Genomic DNA, 24,568 nt, shown 5'->3' with positions numbered 1-24,568 from the left:
TGTCAGGTTACAACCACAGAACTGCTGTAGGCTGGTGGTTTTTAATGGTTGACAGATTGTTTATCAGCCAAACAGTGACTCTCTTGATAACCGCACCCCCCAACATACACACACATACGTCAGTATCACTGCTGTGCAGAGACCCATCATCTAAATGATTCAGTCAGTGGTGGTTCACTAATGGCCGATACACTGAGCATCAATCGGTAACCGTTTACTTATAAACTATCTGTATTTGGCACATGACAAAATGTCCAGCACGTAGCTAAAGAGTTGGTAGCATCCTGTGTGTTGCTGTATTGTGTTGCACTTCTTGGCAGTACGAGAACTGTAAGTCTTTGTGTAGTTCTATACTGCTACAGTACATGCAAGTACCTATGTATGGGATTATTCTGTGAGAAATACAGAATGTGCATGTCAATTTTTTTCCCTCCCACATGGATATCATCATACTTTTTTTCTAGAATAATGAATGTTAAAAAAAAAAAAAGAGCTGAATGAATCAGAATTAATGAGACAGGCCAATGGCATGTAAACTGAATGGATTCTTTATTAAAACATTGAGTAGCTTTGATACTCTTTCACTCCATACAGATACACATGATTGATGTAGAGCACCAAGTACATTCATTAATGAGTTGAGTCACACACACTTGGCTTGCTCCCAGACTAATGATCATTATGGCTGTCAATCAATATCTGACAACTTGCATCCTATTTACATCACAGAGCTGCAATACAGCTGCATCATCATCAGTGCAATGTAAAGGCAGCAGTCACTCCAGCACTAGAGCTCTGAATAAACAGTAAAACATTATCCATAATCACTCTCTCCATAAACCAATCAACACTAATCAACACTCTGTATGCCAAGTAGATTTCTGAGTTAAAACACTGGATCAAGTTCGAACATAAACTTAAACGATTTAGAAAAATAAAAGTTAAAATTACCCACTTGGCTGGACTTTGTGTATAGGATATACAGTACATTTTTATGTTGTTAACCCCATGTGACCTAAGATTTAAAAATCATTCATTAAATCCAACTCACTATTATCCACACTGCATTGTTACCAGTTACTACACTCCCACTTGCATGTTTACAATGTCAAGATTTTAACACCCCACCACCTCCCCCCCCCCCCCCAAAAAAAAAGGGGGGGGGAGCAGGACATTCAGGATTAGGGTGAGCAGAATACTGTTAGTTATTTTGTCAAATCTTTAGGTAGAAAAGAACTAGCAGCACCACTGTTGAGTAAATAAAAACCCGTGAAAACTACAGCAACCATAATGCAGCTACAGTTTTAAATTACAGTATACACATGGCTATAAATAAAACAGTATGAAGTGGTTGCATTTTGTTTTGTAGTGGTGCTATTGGGACAATTAACGTACTTGTTATTTTCGTGGGTTAAAGGTCTGTTAAAAAGTACAGTATAAAAAAATATTCACAATGTTGCCATAAAATGGATTTGGTCAGTGTTTGAGTTCATGCTTCTGACTACATACAGTATCTCAGTACACTGGTCAAGAAATGAGCTCCACCTCCAGCCACTCAGCCCTGCTTCATTCGTGCGTACGGGGAAATATTATGCCACAAAAATTCTAAGGAAGTTACATGTTCATTTTTGCCATGTGCTGACCCTGGTCACATTTAACTGTATTTTAAAATGCTCTTGCTCATACTGATAACTACCTCAGTGCTCACACACACACACACACACACACACACACACACACACACACTGGTTTAAGCTCAGAGACTCAGCACCTTCAAATTACTGTGTGATACATTTTCCCTTAGGCACAAATAATTAAAAAAAAAAAGGTTCAAAATAACATGAATCTGACCACAAACTGATACACACCTGTTATATAGTGTATAATTCACATCTCTATACATGTATACATTTTGACAAAAAAAATTATATTCAAATAAAAAGTATTTTACAAAATGTATTAGTAGAATAAAAGTACAGTATGTTTATGCGCTAAAAGGTCTGGCATGAAAGAACTATGCAGTGCTGTGGTTCCCTTTTTATATGCATGATACAAAATCTGATTGCTAAAATCAAGCTCTGCGGCTCACTGAAAACTGGCCATCTATCAGTTCTCCAAAGAAAACCAATAAGGATTCATTACTATTGATTTGTTTACAATAAGAATGAATTATTGTTATTATGAGCATGTAATTTGCATTATAACGGAGTCAGAAACATGTTCCTTGATTGTGTCCCTTATCTATAGATATGATGTCTTGCAAATGTCGCTCTGTAAACTTGTACATCTTTCTCGATTTTTTTTTCCATGAACTGACTCAGGCTTGTCTCCTCATCGCTTATAAACATGGCTTCTTATCATGCAGTGATGCAGTTTTAAAGTTGGATCAAACAGAACAAGTGTTACAGTGTAGTAATTGCTTACACTACTGATATCTTCTGTGTGATTCCTGCTGGTTCACTGAAGTTGAGCAGTGGTGATGTAGTGATGTGATGAGGACGTGAGAAAGTACACCAGGTTCTCACTAGCGCTTGCTCTCCAAGAGGCCCCTCCAGTCATCAGCCCAAGACAGGAGGCGCCTCTGGGTGGTGCTCGCAGGCAAGTGCTTGTTGTGGCAGGCAGTGAAAAGAACATGTTCCCAGGATGGACTGGGCTCCACACCTGCAGCAGAACAGCACCAGAGTTTCACTTTATAGCTGAGAATATCTAGCAATGGTAAGTCAAGGCTACTGTTTGATATAACACAGCTTTAGTGTTACTACAAAATTATACAACTCAAGAAATAAGACATCAAGGGTGTTCAGATTTTGTTGAATTGTGTGTTTTTGCACATACATGTTCTACCCTACTAATGAGTGTGTTACTACACCTATGGAATCATTGCTATTTAGCCATCCTGAAGTGAGTATTTTTTAAATTGAATGTGTATAACTTGGCATACAGACGTCAGATTAATCCACGTGGTGAAGGATGCAGCATTTAACATAATTTTCACTCTCATAGTTTTAAATAAGGTAAATAACTATGCAGGTATCAAACACATGGCCAATGTTGTAATTCAGTCCACTAAATCCATTTAATTTGTCTTCTAAATTAAAACAATTTTGAGGACTGGACTGAAAGGTTTGGGAAAAAATGAGCTAGTCTCTGTTATTCCACTAGGGGGCAAAATAGAGCAATAAACTCATTACCATAAACTAGGCCACTGGAATAAATCTGTAGTAAAATAATGTAGGGGTTTCACAGCAACCCTAGAACAGGGAATATTTTTGTGTAAATTCACGATGGCATATAAGCCAGGTTGTTACTCTAGAAAATGTGAAAATCTTTAAAAAAAAAAAAAAAAAAAATATATATATATATATATATATATATATATATATATATATAATCTCCTTCTCACCCCCGGCGGGGGGGGTGGTATCCATGTCATCCTCAAGCTCGGGTCCTCTACCAGAGGCCTGGGAGTTTGAGGGTTCTGCGCAGTATCTTCGATGTTCCTAGGACTGCGCTCTTCTGGACTGAGGCTTCAGATGTTGTTCCTGGGATTTGCTGGAGCCACTCTCCCAGTTTGGGGGTTACTGCCCCAAGTGCCCCCACTACCACGGGGACCACGCAACCCTTGACCTTCCACATCCGTTCCAGCTGCTCTTTCAACCCTTGATACTTCTCAAGTTTCTCATGTTCCTTCTTCCTGATGTTGGCGTCAGCTGGGATCGCCACATCTATCACCACCACCCTCTTCTGCTCTTTGTCCACCACCACTATGTCCGGTTGGTTAGCCAGGATCTGTTTGTCAGTCTGGAAGCTGAAGTCCCACAGAATCTTGGCCCTGTTGTTCTCAGCCACCTTCTGTGGTATGGCCCATTGGGACTTGGGTACTTCTATTCCATACTGGTTGCAGATGTTCCTGTATACTATCCCAGCCACTTGGTTGTGCCTCTCCATGTACGCTGATCCAGCTAGCATCTTACACCCTGCTACTATGTGCTGGACTGTTTCAGGGGCTTCTTTGCACAGTCTGCATCTTGGGTCTGATCTACTCTGGTAGATCCTGGCCTCTATGGCTCTTGTGCTTATGGCCTGTTCTTGTGCTGCCATGATTAGTGCCTCTGTGCTGTCTGTCAGTCCTGCATTATCCAGCCACTGGTAGGATTTCTTGATATCAGCCACTTCCTCTATCTGACGGTGGTACATGCCATGTAGGGGTTTGTCTCTCCAGGTTGTCTGTTCCTCCTCTGCACTCTCATCAGGGTTCTGCTGCCTGAGACATTCACTTAGCAGTTCATCCTTTGGGGCCATCTTTCTGATGTATTCTCGGATTTTCGATGTTTCATCCTGGACCGTGGTCTTGACGCTCACTAGCCCTCGGCCTCCCTCTTTCCGCTTAGTGTATAGTCTCAGGGTGCTGGACTTGGGGTGGAACCCTCCATGCATGGTGAGGAGCTTTCTAGTCTTGATATCTGTGGCTTCTATCTCCTCCTTTGGCCAGTTTATGATACCAGCGGGGTATCTGATGACTGGTAGTGCGTACATGTTGATGGCTCGGACCTTGTTTTTACCATTCAGCTGACTTTTCAGGACCTGCCTTACTCTCTGGAGGTATTTGGCTGTGGTTGACTTCCTTGTGGCCTCTTCATGGTTTCCATTAGCCTGTGGGATACCAAGGTACTTGTAGCTGTCTTGGATATCACCTATGTTGCCCTCTGGTAGGTCAATCCCTTCAGTCCGGATCATCTTGCCTCTCTTTGAGACCATCCGGCCACACTTGTCCAATCCGAATGACATCCCTATGTCATCGCTGTAGATCCGGGTGGTGTGGATCAGCGAGTCTATTTCTCGCTCATTCCTGGCATACAGCTTGATGTCATCCATGTAGAGCAGGTGGCTGATTGTTGCCCCACTACGGAATCGGTACCCGTAGCCGCTCTTCGTGATGATCTGACTGAGGGGGTTCAGGCCTATGCAGAACAGCAGTGGTGATAGCGCATCTCCTTGGTATATGCCGCACTTGATGTTGACTTGGGCAATGGGTTTTGAGTTGGCCTCTAGGGTTGTCTTCCACATTTCCATTGAGTTCTGTATGAAGGTCCTTAGGTTCCTGTTGATCTTATACAGTTCCAGACATTCCAGTATCCATGTGTGTGGCATTGAGTCGTAGGCTTTCTTGTAGTCAATCCAGGCAGTGCACAGGTTGGTCTGTCTCTTCTTACAGTCTCGGGCGACTGTTCTATCGGCCAGTAGCTGGTGCTTGGCTCCTCTGGTGTTACTGCCAATTCCTTTCTGTGCCTCGCTCATGTATTGAGCCACATGCTTACTCATTTTTGCCGCAATGATGCCTGACAGGGCCTTCCATGTTGTGCAGAGACAGGTAATTGGCCGGTAGTTGGATGGGATGGGTCCCTTCTGGGGGTCCTTCATGATTAGGACTGTCCTGCCTTGGGTTAGCCATTCTGGGTGGGTTCCATCCCTCAGCAGCTGGTTCATCTGTGCTGCTAGGCGTTCATGGAGTGCAGTTAGCTTCTTCAGCCAGTACGTATGGATCATATCGGGGCCTGGTGCTGTCCAGCTCTTCATCTTTGACACTCTTTCTTGGACGTCTGCCATTGAGATGGTTACTGGTTCTTGTTCTGGGAGATTGCTGTGGTCAGCTCTTAGGTCCACTAACCATTGGGCATCGGTGTTGTGTGATGCCTTTCTTTCCCATATGTCTTTCCAGTATTTTTCCACCTCAGCTCTTGGTGGGTCTGAGCGGTTGTTGTTCCCCTGCCATTGAGAGTACACCTTGGCTGGTTCAGTGGAGAACAGCTTGTTTATTCTCCTGGCCTCTCCTTCCTTGGTGTATCTCCTCAACCGGGTGGCCAGAGCTGTTAGTCGCTGTTTGGCAGTTTCGAGTGCCTCTGGTATGGAGAGTGAGTTGTACTTCCTGGGCGCCCCTTTATTCACCATGTTCCCTTTCTGTAGTTCAGCTAGCTGGCTAACTTCTCTCCTTGCTGCCTTTATCTTGGCCTCTAATCGTCTCTTCCATGGTGGATACTGTTTGTTATGTCCCGAGCCCACCTTGTGTCCAAGCATCTCCATGATTACTGTTGCTGTACTGTGTATCAGCTTGTTGGTCTCAGTGATGGTTCTTGTGGAGATTGTCTTCAGAGCAGCATTCACATCTACTAGTAGATCTTCTGAAGGTACTTGGCAACTCAGCTTCGGTATTTGTCGGGGGCTCCAGGTTTCCAGTTGGGTCACGATCTTCCTTCTCAGGTCAGCAGCTCTTGTGTTGAGGCTGTTAGCTGTTGGGGCTTGGTACCCAATCTCTGGTTGTGGGGATGATGACATCTCCCCGCTGACCTGTCTTCCTGGCTCCCCCTTGCCGTAGCATCGTTGTTGTATTTCATTAATCTCTAGTTGTGATAGTAGATTTCGATTATGGATGTTGGAACACTGGGCTAATAGCTGTTTCTTTGTTAGCCTTGATTGTGGGTTTCGAAGTATCCAATGGTCCCACATTCTCTGCATGTATCCCCTCTCTCTGGGATTGCTTGTATAGTAGCATTCCAGCAAATCCGTATTTTCTGTCCTCGTCCATCGATGTCTTGTTCCAGTAGCCCATTTCTCATCAGTTTGCCCTGGTTCCCTAGCAACTGACGCAGACCTTGTTGACCCGGGCGACGTCTGAGCCGGTATATTTATATTTATTTTTTTTGGCAATAGAAGAATACATTTTAATAGCAATCACCATTTTTTCCATAGCTGCATTTTATATATATATTATATATATATATATATATATATATATATATATATATATATATATTGCAGCTATGGAATTATATTATCAGCTGGATAGTACAGTGGTAACGCTCACTGACTACGACGCAGGAGATCGGGGCAAAACATCATCCAGTAAGGGTCCTTAGGCAAAACCCCTCATGATATATCAGCCTACCTCAGGAATGAGTGAAGACATAACTGATAGAGTCATACCGGCTCAGACGTCGCCCGGGTCAACAAGGTCTGCGTCAGTTGCTAGGGAACCAGGGCAAACTGATGAGAAATGGGCTACTGGAACAAGACATCGATGGACGAGGACAGAAAATACGGATTTGCTGGAATGCTACTATACAAGCAATCCCAGAGAGAGGGGATACATGCAGAGAATGTGGGACCATTGGATACTTCGAAACCCACAATCAAGGCTAACAAAGAAACAGCTATTAGCCCAGTGTTCCAACATCCGTAATCGAAATCTACTATCACAACTAGAGATTAATGAAATACAACAACGATGCTACGGCAAGGGGGAGCCAGGAAGACAGGTCAGCGGGGAGATGTCATCATCCCCACAACCAGAGATTGGGTACCAAGCCCCAACAGCTAACAGCCTCAACACAAGAGCTGCTGACCTGAGAAGTAAGATCGTGACCCAACTGGAAACCTGGAGCCCCCGACGAATACCGAAGCTGAGTTGCCAAGTACCTTCAGAAGATCTGCTAGTAGATGTGAATGCTGCTCTGAAGACAATCTCCACAAGAACCATCACTGAAACCAACAAGCTGATACACAGTACAGCAACAGTAATCATGGAGATGCTTGGACACAAGGTGGGCTCGGGACATAACAAACAGTATCCACCATGGAAGAGACGATTAGAGGCCAAGATAAAGGCAGCACGGAGAGAAGTTAGCCAGCTAGCTGAACTACAGAAAGGGAACATGGTGAATAAAGGGGCACCCAGGAAGTACAACTCACTCTCCATACCAGAGGCACTCGAAACTGCCAAACAGCGACTAACAGCTCTGGCCACCCGGTTGAAGAGATACACCAAGGAGGGAGAGGCCAGGAGAATAAACAAGCTGTTCTCCACTGAACCAGCCAAGGTGTACTCTCAGTGGCAGGGGAACAACAACCGGTCAGACCCACCAAGAGCTGAGGTGGAAAAATACTGGAAAGACATATGGGAAAGAAAGGCATCACACAACACCGATGCCCAATGGTTAGTGGACCTAAGAGCTGACCACAGCAACCTCCCAGAACAAGAACCAGTAACCATCTCAATGGCAGATGTCCAAGAAAGAGTGTCAAAGATGAAGAGCTGGACAGCACCAGGCCCCGATATGATCCATACGTACTGGCTGAAGAAGCTAACTGCACTCCATGAACGCCTAGCAGCACAGATGAACCAGCTGCTGAGGGATGGAACCCACCCAGAATGGCTAACCCAAGGCAGGACAGTCCTAATCATGAAGGACCCCCAGAAGGGACCCATCACATCCAACTACCGGCCAATTACCTGTCTCTGCACAACATGGAAGGCCCTGTCAGGCATCATTGCAGCAAAAATGAGTAAGCATGTGGCTCAATACATGAGCGAGGCACAGAAAGGAATTGGCAGTAACACCAGAGGAGCCAAGCACCAGCTACTGGTCGATAGAACAGTTGCCCGAGACTGTAAGAAGAGACAGACCAACCTGTGCACTGCCTGGATTGACTACAAGAAAGCCTACGACTCAATGCCACACACATGGATACTGGAATGTCTAGAACTGTATAAGATCAACAGGAACCTAAGGACCTTCATACAGAACTCAATGGAAATGTGGAAGACAACCCTAGAGGCCAACTCAAAACCCATTGCCCAAGTCAACATCAAGTGCGGCATATACCAAGGAGATGCGCTATCACCACTGCTGTTCTGCATAGGCCTGAACCCCCTCAGTCGGATCATCACGAAGAGCGGCTACGGGTACCGATTCCGTACTGGGGCAACAATCGGCCACCTGCTCTACATGGATGACATCAAGCTGTATGCCAGGAACGAGCGAGAAATAGACTTGCTGATCCACACCACCCGGATCTACAGCGATGACATAGGGATGTCATTCGGATTGGACAAGTGTGGCCGGATGGTCTCAAAGAGAGGCAAGATGATCCGGACTGAGGGGATTGACCTACCAGAGGGCAACATAGGTGATATCCAAGACAGCTACATGTACCTTGGCATCCCACAGGCTAATGGAAACCATGAAGAGGCCACAAGGAAGTCAACCACAGCCAAATACCTCCAGAGAGTAAGGCAGGTCCTGAAAAGTCAGCTGAATGGTAAGAACAAGGTCCGAGCCATCAACATGTACACACTACCAGTCATCAGATACCCCGCTGGTATCATAAACTGGCCAAAGGAGGAGATAGAAGCCACAGATATCAAGACTAGAAAGCTCCTCACCATGCATGGAGGGTTCCACCCCAAGTCCAGCACCCTGAGACTATACACTAAGCGGAAAGAGGGAGGCCGAGGGCTAGTGAGCGTCAAGACCACGGTCCAGGATGAAACATCGAAAATCCGAGAATACATCAGAAAGATGGCCCCAAAGGATGAACTGCTAAGTGAATGTCTCAGGCAGCAGAACCCTGATGAGAGTGCAGAGGAGGAGGAGGAGGAACAGACAACCTGGAGAGACAAACCCCTACATGGCATGTACCACCGTCAGATAGAGGAAGTGGCTGATATCAAGAAATCCTACCAGTGGCTGGATAATGCAGGACTGACAGACAGCACAGAGGCACTAATCATGGCAGCACAAGAACAGGCCATAAGCACAAGAGCCATAGAGGCCAGGATCTACCAGAGTAGATCAGACCCAAGATGCAGACTGTGCAAAGAAGCCCCTGAAACAGTCCAGCACATAGTAGCAGGGTGTAAGATGCTAGCTGGATCAGCGTACATGGAGAGGCACAACCAAGTGGCTGGGATAGTATACAGGAACATCTGCAACCAGTATGGAATAGAAGTACCCAAGTCCCAATGGGCCATACCACAGAAGGTGGCTGAGAACAACAGGGCCAAGATTCTGTGGGACTTCAGCTTCCAGACTGACAAACAGATCCTGGCTAACCAACCGGACATAGTGGTGGTGGACAAAGAACAGAAGAGGGTGGTGGTGATAGATGTGGCGATCCCAGCTGACGCCAACATCAGGAAGAAGGAACATGAGAAACTTGAGAAGTATCAAGGGTTGAAAGAGCAGCTGGAACGGATGTGGAAGGTCAAGGGTTGCGTGGTCCCCGTGGTAGTGGGGGCACTTGGGGCAGTAACCCCCAAACTGGGAGAGTGGCTCCAGCAAATCCCAGGAACAACATCTGAAGCCTCAGTCCAGAAGAGCGCAGTCCTAGGAACATCGAAGATACTGCGCAGAACCCTCAAACTCCCAGGCCTCTGGTAGAGGACCCGAGCTTGAGGATGACATGGATACCACCCCCCCGCCGGGGGTGAGAAGGAGATTTTTTATATATATATATGAGCGAGAGAGAGTAATAAATTGCGGTCTGTTCATCTGTTTTGTAGGTGATAGTGTCTTGCAAAAGTATTCATCCCCCATGGTGTTTGTCCTGTTTTGTCACATTACAAGCTGGAATTAAAATGGGTTTTAAAATCCATTTGATTTACACATGCCTACCACTTTAAAAGGTGCAAATTGTTTTTTCCTTTTTTTATTTTTTATTGTGAGACAAAAATAATTAAGATGAAAAAACAGAACCACACATCATCTGCAAAAAGCTTTTTGCAGATGATGTGGCTCTGTTGGCTTCTTCAGAGTGTGACCTTCAGCAAGCACTGGGATGGTTTGCAGCCGAGAGTGAAGTGGCTGAGACGAGAGTCAACACCTCCAAGTTTGAAGCCATGGTTCTCTGCCGGAAAACGGTGGAGTGCTCCCTCTGGGTTGGGAATGAGTTACTGACCCAAGTGAAGGAGTTCAAGTATCTCAGAGTCTTGTTCATGAGTGATGGTAAAATGGAATGTGAGATGGACAGGTGGACTGGGGTGGCGTCAGCAGTAATGCGGGCGTTGTACTGATCTGTCGTGGTGAAGAGGGAGCTGAGCAAGAAGGCAAAGCTCTCGATTTACCAGTCAGTCAGTCAGTCAGTCAGTCAATCTATGTTCCAACCCTCACCTATGGTCATGAGCTTTGGGTAGTGACCAAAAGGATGAGATCACAGATATAAGCAGCTGAAATGAGCTTTCTCTGTAGGGTGGCTGGGTCACCCTTAGCGATAGGGTGAGGAGTTCCGATATCGGGAGGGATCTCGGAGTAGAGCCACTGCTCCTTCATGTCAAAAGGAGTCAGCTGAGGTGGTTCTGGGCATCTGATTAGGATGTCTCCTGGTTGCCTTCCTTTGGAGGTTTTCTGGGCACGTCCAACTGGGAGGAGACCTCAGGGTAGACCCAGAACACACTGGAGATATATATATCTGGCCTGGGAGTGCCTTGGGATCCCCCTGAGGAACTGGAAAGCGTTGCTGGGCAGAGGACACCTGGAATACCCTGCTTATCCTGCTGCCACCACGACCCAACTTCGGATAAGCGGAAGCAAATGGATGGATGGAAAAACAGAAATCTGGAGCGTGCATAGGTTTTCATCCCCCAAAGTCAATATTTTGTAGAGCCACCTTTTGCTGCAATTACAGCTACAAGTCTTTTGGGGTATGTCTCTATTAGCTTAGCACATCTAGCCATGAGGATTTTTGGTCCATTCCTCAAGGCAAAACTGCTCCAACTCCTTCAAGTTCGATGGGTTGCATTGGTGTACAGCAATCTTCAAGTTATGCCACAGATTCTCAATTAGATTGAGATTTGAACTTTGACTAGGCCAGGGCTTTTCAAAGTGTGGGGTGCGCCTCCCCTGGGGGACGCCAGAGTTCTTCAGGGGGGGCGCAACGTGAGGAAACATAAGCCAGAATAAGTTACTATTGCAGACATTTAGCGAACTTCAGCTAGCCTTTGCCAGAGACAAAATGGATCGATTTTTAGTACCTAAAGCTACAGTGAGTGAGGAGACAGAGTCTGGGCCAAGCAAAAGACCAGACCCTCCAGGATTTCGCGATGTTGCGATTCAACCAATCCCCGCGAATTCAGGGTGGTGTTGCAATTATATCCAATCACCGCAACCTTCCCGCAAATTTGACCAATCGTTGGCGTCGTCTTGAGGTGACGTCAACAAACTACCTTCCGCCTTACTTCCGTGTATACGTTCAAGAGAAGCAGCATGCGTGCAGTGTTGCTAGATTGGGCGGTTTTAAGTGCATTTTGGCGGATTTTGAACATATTTTGGACTGGAAAATGTCAGCAGTATCTGGCAACACTGCATGTGCGAGACAATGTTTATATAGGCTTAAATTCTGTTCCTGAAAGTGTGTTATGTTTACAGTGAAGGACTGTGTGCACTTTACATTTTTTTTTTTACTTAATACAAGAAATTAATGGTTGCCAACATTTTTGCCAAAATGGTATTTTATTTTCCATTGTTTAGGCAGCTTCAGCATCATACTATGAGATTCTGTTCAAATTGTTTTTTTTTCTTCTACGAAGCCTGAGCCATTTATTTTTTTAGTTTATAATTATTGTTTAATTTAGTCTTCAGGAGAGACTGCCTGCACACAGTACATGTATTAATAGTTTTTTTTTCTTACATGAAAGCTGAGGCATTTATATTATATTTTAAGATAACTTCATGTTGTGCTGTGAAGTTCTCTGCACTTTAACTTTTGAACCAACAGGTGCATTTGGATAAGTAAAGCCTATTTTTCTGCACTTTTGTAGTCCTGGTAATCTTTTATATTGGTAAAAGTTGTTTATAGGACCATTTCTCAGTGTCTATTTTTTTAATCAATAGTTTTTCAGTAATAACTTAATATTTAACATATCACTCAATTTTAATCACAAAAAGAGAAAATCGCAACAGTTTCTCGCAACTTTCACTTCCTCCCGCAATGTAATCGCAACAAAAACCTAAAAAACACCGCAACCTTCATCGCAATTTTTTGGAAAATCCCCCGCAACATCAGACATTTTAGCCTGCAACAATCACAAAAAAGGCCCGCAAAATCCTGGGGGGACTGAAAAAAGAAGGAAGTATGACCACGATTATTTAAAGTTTGGATTTTCATGGACTGGATCTGAAGATGCTCCACTGCCACAGTGTGTTGTCTGCCAAGAGGTGCTAGCTAACGATGCTATGAGATGTTTAAAATGTGTAAAACAAGATGTTTTAAAAAGAAAAGCACAGATGTTTAAAATGTGTAAAAGAAAAAAAAATGTGTACAACAACCTTTTTTTTTTTTTTTTTTTTTTGGGGCTTTTTGCACCTTTATTGGATAGGACAGTGTAGAGACAGGAAATGAGTGGGAGAAAGAGACGGGGAGGGATCGGGAAATGACCTCGGGCCAGAATCGAACCCGGGTCCCCGGATTTATGGTATAGCGCCTTATCCACCTGAGCCACGACGCCCCCCAACCATTTTTTTTTAAATACGAATGGAACATTAAGTATAGCAACAACAAAATTGTGAAGGGGGGCACAGTTGTTTATTTGCTCTCTGAGGGGGGGCTGACTCTCCCACACTTTGAAAACCCCTGGACTAGGCCATTCCAAGACATTTAAAGGCTTCCTTTTAAACCACTCCAGCTTTAGCAGTATGTTTAGGGTCACTGTCCTGCTAGAACATGAACCTTCATCCCAGTCTCAAACTTCTGGCCGACTCAAACAGGTTTTCCTCCAGAATTGCCCTGTATTTAGTGCCATCCATCTTTCCTTCAATCCTGACCAGCTTCCCTGGCCCTGCAGATGAAAAACATCCCCACAGTATGATGCTGCCACCACCATGCTTCAACGTAGGAATAGTGTTCTCAGGGTGATGGGAAGTTTTGAGTTTGTAGTACACATGGCATTTCTCATGATGGCCAAAAAGTTCAATTTTAGTCTCATCTGACCAGAGAATCATCTTCCATGTGTTTGGGGAGTCTGCCACATGCAGCTGGGCAAACTCCAAACATGTTTTCTTATTTTTTTCTTGAAGCAATGTTTTTTTCTGGCCACTCTTCCATAAAGCCCCACTCTGTAGCATGTATGGCTTAAAGTGGTCTGATGGACAAATACTCCCATCTCTGCTATGGATCTTTGCGGCTCCTTCAGTGTTACTGTTGGTGTTTTTGTTGCATCTCTGATTAATGCCCTCCTTGCCCGGTCTGTGAGTTTTGGTGAGTGGCCTTCTCTTGTCAGGTTTGTAGTGGTGCCATATTGTTTCCATTTTGCTATAATGGATTTAATGGTGCTCCATGGGATATTCAAAGTTTGGGATATTTTTTATAACCTGATCTATACTTCTCCGCAACTTTGTCTCTGACCTGTTTGGAGTGCTCTTTGGTTTTTCATGTTGCTTGCTTAGTAGTGTTGCAGAATCAAGGTCTTTCCAGAACAGGTTGATTTATACAGACATCATGTGACACTGATTGCACACAAGTGGATTTTAATCAAATAACTAGACTGCATTTCCACAGAGAAAATGCAAATTTTGCTTGCTGAGCTTTAGCAGAACAGCTATCATGCTAACCTGCTAAAGTTAACATACTAATAGACTAATGGCTAACATGGTAACAGCTAGCATGTTAACACAATAACATTACATGTTAACATCGAGCATGTTACCATGTTACATGCTAACTGATAGCATGTCAGTTGTTAACATGTTTGCATGTTAACAGTTAACATTCTAACATGGTAAAAACTAACATGCCAACATGCTAATGGCTAACAATGAACATGCTAACACACTGAGGCTAATATGTTAACAGCTAGCATACTAATATTAAGGTGAACACGCTAACATACCATGGTTAACAGCTAACAATCTAATGCTAACATGTCAATGACTAACATGTTAACTGTTAGCATGCTAACATGCTAAAGCTAATATGCTAATGAAAAACATGCTAACAGCTAACATGCTAAAATGCTAAGGCTAGCATCATGACTAACATGTTAACAGGCTAGCATGCTAATGGGCAACATGCTAACATATCATGGCTAACAACTAACATGCTGACAGCTAATATTTTAACATGTGAATGGCCAACATGTTAACAGTTAACATACTAACGGCTAACAATTAGCATGCTAAAATGCAGAAGCAAACATGCTAACATAGTCAACATGCTAACAGTTAACATCCAAAGGTTAACATGCTAACAGCTCACTTACTAACAGCTAGTATAAATGCTAACATGCAAACAGCTAGCATGCTAACATGCTAAAGCTTATATGCTAACTGCAAACATGCTAATATGCAAACAGCTAACAGCCAGCATGCTAACGGCTAATAAGTGGTGTGCGCACATGCAAGTATTCCTAATAAAGTGGCCACTGAGTTGAAGTTGATTTGTTGTCAATGTCTCAAATTTGAAAATCTTTGCCAAATGTATAATCTCCTATGGAGGAATGGAAGGATGAGTCAGTCAAGCTTCCAATAATTAATGGCAATGGGGAGGAAAAATGGACGGATGAAAGGCAAGACAAAAATGAGTGTAGGTCAGGCCTGATATCATGTGCCTGATGGGTGAGTTGGCCTGAGGTGCCATATGAAGTTTGGTGGATGCGTGGTGAAGTGTTACTGAGCAAAACTCCATTCATTTGAATGGGGCCAAATTAAAAAAAAAAAAAAAATCAATGGAAGCTTATGAAGGGAAAAAGAGATGCCTGAAAACCAAGGAAAAAACAAGTGCAGGTCTCAGATGAGGGGATGGATGCGTGCAGGGACATGGCCTGAGGCATCACGTGAAGTTTCATGAAGTTTGGTCAGTCAGTTAAAAAAAACTGACAGAGTCTCAAAGTTTTTCTCCTGAAACGCCATTCATTTTCTCATCTCATCTCATTTTCATCCGCTTATCCCGGGCCGCGGAGGCAGCAGTCTGAGCATGGAAGCCCAAACTTCCCTCTCCCCAGACACCTTGGCCAGCTCCTCGGGAAGAACACCGAGGCGTTCCCAGGCCAGCCGAGAGACATAGTCCCTCCAGCGTGTCCTGGGTCTTCCCCGGGGCCTCCTCCCGGGGGGACATGCCTGGAATCCCTCCCCAGGGAGGTGTCCGAAAGAGATGCCCGAGCCACCTCAGCCGATTCCTCTTGATGTGGAGGAGCAGCGGCTCTACTCCGAGCTCCTCCCGAATGGCTGTGCTTCTCACCCTAAGGGAGCGCCCAGCCACCCTGCAAAGGAAACTCATTTCGGCCGCTTGTATCCGCAATCTTGTTCTTTTGGTCATTACCCAAAGCTCATGACCATAGGTGGGAGTCGGAACGTAGATCGACCAGTAAATCGAGAGCTTCACCTTTTGGCTCAGCTCCTTCTTCACCACGACGGACCAGTAAAGCGACCGCATCACTGCGGAGGCTGCACCGATCCGCCTGTCAATCTCACCCTCCATCCTTCCCTCACTTGTGAACAAGATCCCGAGATACTTAAACTCCTCCACTTGAGGCAGGACTTCTCCACCAATCTGGAGAGGACAAGCCACCCTTTTCCGGTCGAGAACCATGGCCTCGGACTTGGAGGTGCTGATTCTCATCCCAGCCGCTTCACACTTGACTGCAAACCGCCCCAGTGCATGCTGAAGGTCCTGGTATTTCTTCATATAAGCCAATAGGACAACATCATCCGCAAAAAGCAGAGATGAAATCCTGTCGTTCCCAAACAGGATTCCCTCCGGCCCCTGGCTGCACCTAGAAATTCTGTCCATAAAAATTATGAACAGAACCGGTGACAAAGGGCAGCCCTGCCAGAGTCCAACATGCACTGGGAACAGGTCTGACTTACTGCCGGCAATACAAACCAGACTCCTGCTCTGTTCGTACAGGGACCGGACAGCCCTTAGCAAAGAGCCCCGAACCCCATACTCCCGAAGCACCCCCCCACAGGATACCACGAGGGACACGGTCAAATGCCTTCTTCAGATCCACAAAGCACATGTGGACTGGTTGGGCAAACTCCTATGAACCCTCGAGCACCCTTTGAAGGGTATAGAGCTGGTCCAGCGTTCCACGACCAGGACGAAAACCGCATTGTTCCTCCTGGATCCGAGGTTTGACTATTGGCCGAATTCTCCTCTCCAATACCCTGGAGTAAACCTTCCTGGGGAGGCTGAGAAGTGTGATTCCCCAATAATTGGAGCACACTCTCCAGTCCCCTTTCTTAAAAAGAGGGACCACCACCCCGGTCTGCCACTCCAGAGGCACTGTCCCCAACCGCCATGCGATGTTGCAGAGGCATGTCAGCCAAGACAGCCCCACAACATCCAGAGACTTGAGATACTCAGGGCGGATCTCATCCACCCCCGGTGCCTTGCCACTGAGGAGCTTGCAAACCAACTCAGTGACTTCGGCTTGTGTAATGGACGAGTCCACCTCCGAGTCATCAGCCTCCACTTCCTCAATGGAAGACATGATGGTGGGATTAAGATCCTCGAAGTATTCCTTCCACCGCCCGACAATATCCCCAGTCGAGGTCAACAGCTCCCCACCCGCACTGTAAACAGTGTTGGCAGAGTACTGCTTCCCACTCCTGAGGCACCGGACGGTTTGCCAGAATTTTTTCGAGGCCAACCGATAGTCCTCCTCCATGGCCTCACCGATCTCCTCCCAGTTCCGAGTTTTTGCCTCCGCAACTGCCCGAGCTGTGGCACGCCTGGCCTGCCGATACCCGTCAGCTGCCTCAGGAGTCCCGGAGGCCAACATGGCCCGATAGGACTCCTTCTTCAGCTTGATGGCATCCCTTACTTCCGGTGTCCACCACCGGGTTCGGGGATTGCCGCCATGACAGACCTTGCATCCACAGCTCCGAACAGCCGTGTCGACAATGGAGGCAGAGAACATGGTCCACTCAGACTCCATGTCCCCCACCTGCCTCGGAAGCTGGGAGAAGCTCTCCCGGAGGTGGGAGTTAAAGGCCTCCCTGACAGAGTGCTCGGCCAGACGTTCCCAGCAGACCCTCACCATACGTTTGGGCCTGCCAGGTCTGTCCGTCTTCCTCCTCCGCCAGTGGATCCAACTCACCACCAGGTGGTGATCAGTTGACAGCTCAGCCCCTCTCTTCACCCGAGTGTCCAAGACATAGGGCCGGAGATCAGATGAAACGACAACAAAGTCGATCATCGACCTCCGACCTAAGGTGTCCTGGTGCCACGTGCACTTATGGACACCCCTATGCTCGAACATGGTGTTCGTTATGGACAAATTGTGACTAGCACAGAAGTCCAATAACAAAGCACCACTCGGGTTCAGATCGGAGAGGCCGTTCCTCTCAATCACGCCCCTCCAGGTGTCACTGTCGTCGCCCACGTGAGCGTTGAAGTGGGAGCGTTTTCAATGAGGCCAAAAATGAATGGAAGTGAAAGGAGGAAAAAGGGATGAGTGAAAAGAAAGGAAAATACGAGTGCAGGTCAGAACTGATTGCACGTATGTGTTGGGGGAGTTGGCCTGAGGTATCACATGAGGTTTGGTGTGTCTCCAATGAAGCGTATCTGAGCAGGATGATTTGATTCGTGAGCCCTATTCATTCTCTATGGGAAAAAAAAAAAGACAGAAAAACAACAAGGACAAGAGGACAGGACAAACATCAAGGGGGAGGAATACTTTTGCAAGACACTATGTTCAAACCTGGTTGTGCTTTGAGAAGGTAGCTTTCAGATAATTGCTGTTAAATGAACACATTTAAGATGAAATGTTGACATCTTATTGGTCTACTACACTGATTTTTTTTTTTTTGGTTCTGTCCACTTGACATTGGTCCAAGAATAATGTAGCCTGTTATGAGTTTGGCACCCCTGCTGTAAAACATGACACCCAACACCTTCATTTGAAAAACAAGACAGAACATTATTGTGGTTATATGTAAATTTGCCATTGCTTAATTGAGCATAAAGGTAACTCATAAAAGATGCACATGTGTATTAGTTAGCTTAATTTAACCTGTCTAATTCAGCTGAGGGACAGTAACAGTAGAAACAGTCAGAAAGTTCTGTTTCTTCAGGTGACTACCTGAAGAACATTCAACATTAAACATTCAACATAACCTGGACGACAACCTTCAAAGATGTGAGAAAACATTTTATATTTTTGTGTTCGATAATTAATGAGCATACAGTTCTGGATGTAAAATGGATGAAACCCTGATCCTACCAAGGATGTCCGGCTTGTCATCAATGAGGATGTCTCCACTCACTATTGTCTTGTCCCTGGTCAAAATAACTTTATCCAAGAACTCGGGGCCCAGGTGCCTCTCTACCCACGCATACTGAAAACACACATCAGACATTATGCAAATGAACAACAGAAAAATATGAAATTTTGTCTATCACAGCTCAGCAGAAAGGATGACTTACCTTTTCGTATGGACAGTGGGCATAGTGTTTAATTGGACTGGTGCAAATGAAGACATCTGTACTGGTTGAAAAAGAGCAGGAGTCCATTACAGATAAGAGTGTAAATTGTACATTAGACTTAATGTTAGGGCTATAAGTGTGTGTATGAGTATGTTTTCTTTAATAAAGAGCATCTCCTCTGGGACAAAAAGGGCATATGAAAGTGATAGTTGCCCTTAATAATCAAAGTGGCATTGAAACGAGTGCAAATTTAATTCATATTATGAACAAATACGTATCTGTGAACTTCAGCTAAATCTGACTTGCATTCTAAAATTCATTTAATGAAAAAAAAGCAAGATTTAGATTATTTACTGCCAGTGAAGCACTAAAATGCAAGTTTGACATTTTACTTTACGTTAAACACTAAATGGTGTAAAACAACACAAGATTAACTACAATATGAACAAAAATGTTCTCATCAGCTGACTCATCCCAGGACACTTATCTGCTCATAATGAGGACACTTTCAACACACATAGTACTGACTTGATAGTAAACAGTTGTAAAAGAGCAATAATTTATCATCGTACTATACAAGTCACCCAGAAGGGGACAGGTTCCCTTCTGAGTCTGGTTCCCCTCAAAGTTCAGTCTTTATGCTGGCTCAGGGAATTTTTCCTTGCCACTGTCACCTCCGGGTTGCTCAGTAGGGATCGAAATCTACATCCAGATTTCTGCAAAGCTGATTTGTGACAATGTCTTTTGTTGAAAAACACTATAGAAACAGAATTCAATTGAAGCTGTGCCATCAATTATATATTTCTTACTGAATCTTAAAGGGGCTCATCATTTCATCTTCATTGTGTTAGTGATCCCATTATTTAACACTAAAAACATTTCTCAAAGAAAAATCATAATCCACCATTATAAGAGTCATTATATTTATTATCTGGTCATGCGATTTGAATTGGTTCAAGCAAATATCTCAAAAACAAGCTGCCTTGAAATAAGCTGCCTACAACTTGACATTGGATTTAATATCAAATTTACTAATGTCTTCTGTGAGAGGAAAGTTCAGGAGTAAAACACCATATGGCTACCATAAATAAAATATTGTGTGGGATTTTTTTTAACACTTAATGGGGTTCTCAGCTGCATGTTTTGAGCTTAACTTCTTGAAGTGATAGTGTAATTTGTGCCTACTTCTTCATCTTGGCCATCTTCTTCACAGCCTCCACACTTCCTGGCAGAGGTTCGAGCTCCATGAAGAAGTTCTTGGACTCCCAAATGCTGATGGCTTTATCCTGCGAACAACACACAACCACTGCACTGTAGCGTTTATGTAGAGCATATTTGTGTCTACCTTCTTGTTGAACATGATCACTGATCTCTGTACTTGACATGTGCGGCACAGTGGTGTAGTGGTTAGCACTATCGCCTCACAGCAAGAAGGTTCTGGGTTTGAGCCCAGTGGCTGATGGGGGCCTTTTTGTGTGGAGTTTGCATGTTCTCTCCGTGTCCGCGTGGATTTCCTCCAGGTGCAACGGTTTCCCCCACAGTCCAAAAACATACAGGTTAGGTTAATTGGTGGCTCTAAATTGACCATAGGTGTGAACGTGAATGGTTGTCTCTGTGTCAGCCCTGCGATAACCTGGCGACTTGTCCAGGGTGTACCCCGCCTCTCGCCCGTAGTCAGCTGGGATAGGCTCCAGCTTGCCCGTGACCCTGTAGAACAGGATAAGCGGCTACAGATAACAGATGGACGCAACGGTTTTCCATAGTCCAAAGACATGCAGTTAGGTTAACTGGCTATTCTAGATTGTCCATAGGTGTGTGTGTGTGTGTGTGTGTGTGTGTGTGTGTGTGTGTGTGTGTGTGTGTGTGTGAGAATAGTTGTTTCCCAAGCCCAGAAATGGGAGGGTTGGGGCAGAAAGGGCATCCGGCATAAAACTATGCCCCAAGTAATATGACATGTGGATCAACAGGGTCCACATGGACTCAGACCTGGCAACAGTGCCGGACAAGGGAGATGATGATGATCTCTGTACTTGACATAAAATGCCATAGTATGGACGACAGACAGTTTTCTGTGAAATCTGGACAGGCTGGGACATTTCTCACGCACTACAAAAGCCCGTGTCCGCGTGGGTTTCCTCCGGGTGCTCCGGTTTCCCCCACAGTCCAAAGACATGCAGGTTAGGTTAACTGGTGACTCTAAATTGACTGTAGGTGTGAATGGTTGTCTGTGTCTATGTGTCAGCCCTGTGATGACCTGGCGACTTGTCCAGGGTGTACCCCGCCTTTCGCCCGTAGTCAGCTGGGATAGGCTCCAGCTTGCCTGCAACCCTGTAGAACAGGATAAAGCGGCTAGAGATAATGAGATGAGACTACAAAAGCCCACTTGTGGAAATATGGTGTACGATCAATGATTTAAAAAAAAAAACACAGTCAGCTTTCTTATTTTAGGCAAAAAAGATTCCCCCCCGAGTGAATAATGTTATCTCAAACGTGTATATAATAAACTGCACTGTGTGCTGTATGTTAATTATCCGTGAGTAATTATTTGGAACCGAAAGTGTTTTCAGACTCGAGATCCATTTCCAATGAAACAGGGCTTTTCAAAGTGTGGGGGCATGCCTCCCCTAGGGGGCACCAGAGTTCTTCGGGGGGGGGGCGCAACGTGAGGAAAAATAAACCAGAATAAGTTACTATTGCGGACATTTAGCAAACTTCAGCTAGCCTTTGCCAGAGACAAAATGGATCGATTTTTAGTACCTAAAGCTACAGTGAGTGAGGAGACAGAGTCTGGGCCAAGCAAATAAAGAAGGAAGTGTGACCACGATTATTTAAAGTTTGGATTTTCATGGACTGGATCTGAAGATGCTCCACTGCCACAGTGTGTTGTCTGCCAAGAGGTGCTAGTTAACGATGCTATGAGATGTTTAAAATGTGTAAAAAAAGATGCTTTAAAAAAGCACAGATGTTTAAAATGTGTAAAAAAAGATGTTTTTAAAAAGCGCAGATGTTTAAAATGTGTAAAAAAAGATGCTTTAAAAAAAAGCGCAGATGTTTAAAATGTGTAAAAAAAGATGCTTTAAAAAAAGCACAGATGTTTAAAATGTGTAAAAAAAAGATGCCTTAAAAAAGCACAGATGTTTAAAATGTGTAAAAAAAAAGATGCCTTAAAAAAGCACAGATGTTTAAAATGTGTAAAAAAAAGGCCTTAAAAAAGCACAGATGTTTAAAATGTGTAAAAAAAAAAAAGGCCTTAAAAAAGCACAGATGTTTAAAATGTGTAAAAAAAAGATGTTTTAAAAAAGCACAGATGTGTAAAATGTGTAAAAAAAAAGATGCCTTAAAAAAGCAGATGTTTAAAATGTGTAAAAAAAAAGATGCCTTAAAAAAGCACAGATGTTTAAAATATGTAAAAAAAGATGTTTTAAAAAAGCAGATGTTTAAAATGTGTAAAAAAAGATGTTTTAAAAAAGCAGATGTTTAAAATGTGTAAAAAAAGATGTTTTAAAAAAGCACAGATGTTTAAAATGTGTAAAAAAAGATGTTTTAAAAAAGCACAGATGTTTAAAATGTGTAAAAAAAGATGTTTTAAAAAAGCACAGATGTTTAAAATGTGTAAAAAAAGATGTTTTAAAAAAGCACAGATGTTTAAAATGTGTAAAAAAAAAGATGTTTTAAAAAAGCACAGATGTTTAAAATGTGTAAAAAAAAGATGTTTTAAAAAAGCACAGATGTTTAAAATGTGTAAAAAAAAAGATGTTTTAAAAAAGCACAGATGTTTAAAATGTGTAAAAAAGATGTTTTAAAAAAGCACAGTGTAAAATGTGTAAAAAAAGATGTTTTAAAAAAGCACAGATGTGTAAAATGTGTAAAAAAAGATGTTTTAAAAAAGCACAGATGTGTAAAAAAAAAAAGATGTTTTAAAAAAGCACAGATGTGTAAAAAAAAAGATGTTTTAAAAAAGCACAGATGTTTAAAATGTGTACAACAAGCATTTTTTAAATACGAATGGAACATTAAGTACAGCAACAACAAAAATTGGGGGGGGGGGGGGGGCGGGCTGTTGTTTATTTGCTCTCTGGGGGGGGGCCTGACTCTCCCACACTGAAAACCGCTGCTATGAAACACTAGCAGTGTCCCCCTGTGATGACGTCAGCGCGCGACACGAACGGCAGAAGAATACCGCAGATATTTTAGAAATCACAAAAGCACGCCATAGACATTACAACATGAATAATGTTTTGTGTGTTTGGTTCAGGGTGGAGTTCATCTCAGAAATAATAAAAAGAGTGTTTAGTGTTGTGTTGAGGAAATCCAAGAACTTACACACAGGTCTCCTCTCAGCTCTCCGTACTGAGTGGACACCCAAAAGCCTCTGCGCTCCTCCAGGCTGACGTACGGATCATTCGGGTATCTCTGTCTGTATTTCTTTAAAAATCCCCCCTCAAAATCCGCAATAACGCCGTCCATGTCGACTAGGACGCGCAGTCTGGTGGCGGGGACCATTCCCCCACAGCTCCTGCGCGGAGAAGCAGACAGAGAGAGCGCGGAGTCTCTGAGCCGCAGCAGCCGTGCAGTCTTCCTCCGCACCTGGAACGCCATCATGCCCGGAATTTAACTTGCTCACTCGCCGCTGTCAGTGCAGAAATCTGTAGAGATGTCCTCTTTAGACCTGCTCCTTTGTTGTCCGCTTTTCATTGAATTGTTCAGCGTTAAAGAGGCGTGTGAGCGGCGGTCATCCCCCCCGAGTCGAGCCTGGAGCTTTCCGCTGCTGTTGTCCTGTAGCCGCGTTAAACTCGGCTCATGCGCGGTGTTTTGTAACCGCACATTTCTGTTGTTGGAGTGAGTTCATTGAAGCTCTGAATGGAGAAACGGTGCTGACTCTCTCTGGACTTGTTTACAGCAGTGCAGTTGTGTTCCGCTCGACGCCAGCGTCAGTGTCAGCAGTGTAGCTTACACCATATACTGAGAGCGATTTTAACCTCTTTACTCTCCCAGTTCAACTTGAGCTCACTATTCTGTTGACCGTCCTGTTTCTTAATGGTTTTAATACCCAAAATAATTTAGTAATGGTAAGACGTGCCGCGGTTCCGTGGAAAAACTGTGTTCCGTATTAGCCGCTGTTGTTAGCTAGTGCTATACGTCAACGCGTCCGCCATCTTGGAAGGGGTCTACCCTGAGAGACTCATTCATCTTCAGTAAACAGTTGTTTTACAATCAGGGTACGCAAGCTAAAAATCATATTTAACACTTAGTATCTTCAATATCAAAAGGCTTGACTAAATAAACTTGGTTGTTTATTGTAACCCTGTGATAGCTCTATTTACCATGCAAAAAAAAAAAAACTGGTGATAACGTTATTTTTGGTGAATGT

The 24,568-nt window shown here is 44.2% G+C and overlaps 1 protein-coding gene across 1 annotated transcript; it reads right to left on the bottom strand.

Moving 5' to 3' along the window:
* Positions 1–532: 532 nt before the first annotated feature.
* LOC132898089 (5'(3')-deoxyribonucleotidase, mitochondrial-like) lies at positions 533–24,358 on the bottom strand. Its single transcript, XM_060939477.1, has 5 exons — positions 23,521–24,358; positions 20,383–20,483; positions 19,198–19,258; positions 18,995–19,109; positions 533–2,661 (listed from the first exon to the last, which is right to left on the bottom strand). The coding sequence occupies exons 1-5, from the start codon at positions 23,797–23,799 to the stop codon at positions 2,525–2,527; spliced, it is 693 nt and encodes a 230-aa protein (XP_060795460.1). The 5' UTR covers positions 23,800–24,358; the 3' UTR covers positions 533–2,524.
* Between the last annotated feature and the right edge of the window lie 210 nt (positions 24,359–24,568).

Source organism: Neoarius graeffei, chromosome 14 (genome assembly GCF_027579695.1).
Source record: "Neoarius graeffei isolate fNeoGra1 chromosome 14, fNeoGra1.pri, whole genome shotgun sequence".
Classification (NCBI taxonomy): domain Eukaryota; kingdom Metazoa; phylum Chordata; class Actinopteri; order Siluriformes; family Ariidae; genus Neoarius; species Neoarius graeffei.
Note: the sequence above shows the minus strand (reverse complement) of the source record. Positions and strands in the feature narration are given on the sequence as shown.

Coding starts and splice junctions, on each gene's coding strand:
- LOC132898089 (XM_060939477.1), bottom strand. CDS start 23,799: ATGATGGCGTTCCAGGTGCGGAGGAAGACTGCACGGCTGCTGCGGCTC. Junction 20,484..23,520: donor AGCTGAGAGGAGACCTGTGT/GTAAGTTCTTGG, acceptor TGTTGTTCGCAG/GATAAAGCCATCAGCATTTG. Junction 2,662..18,994: donor TGACAAGCCGGACATCCTTG/GTAGGATCAGGG, acceptor GTTCTGCTGCAG/GTGTGGAGCCCAGTCCATCC.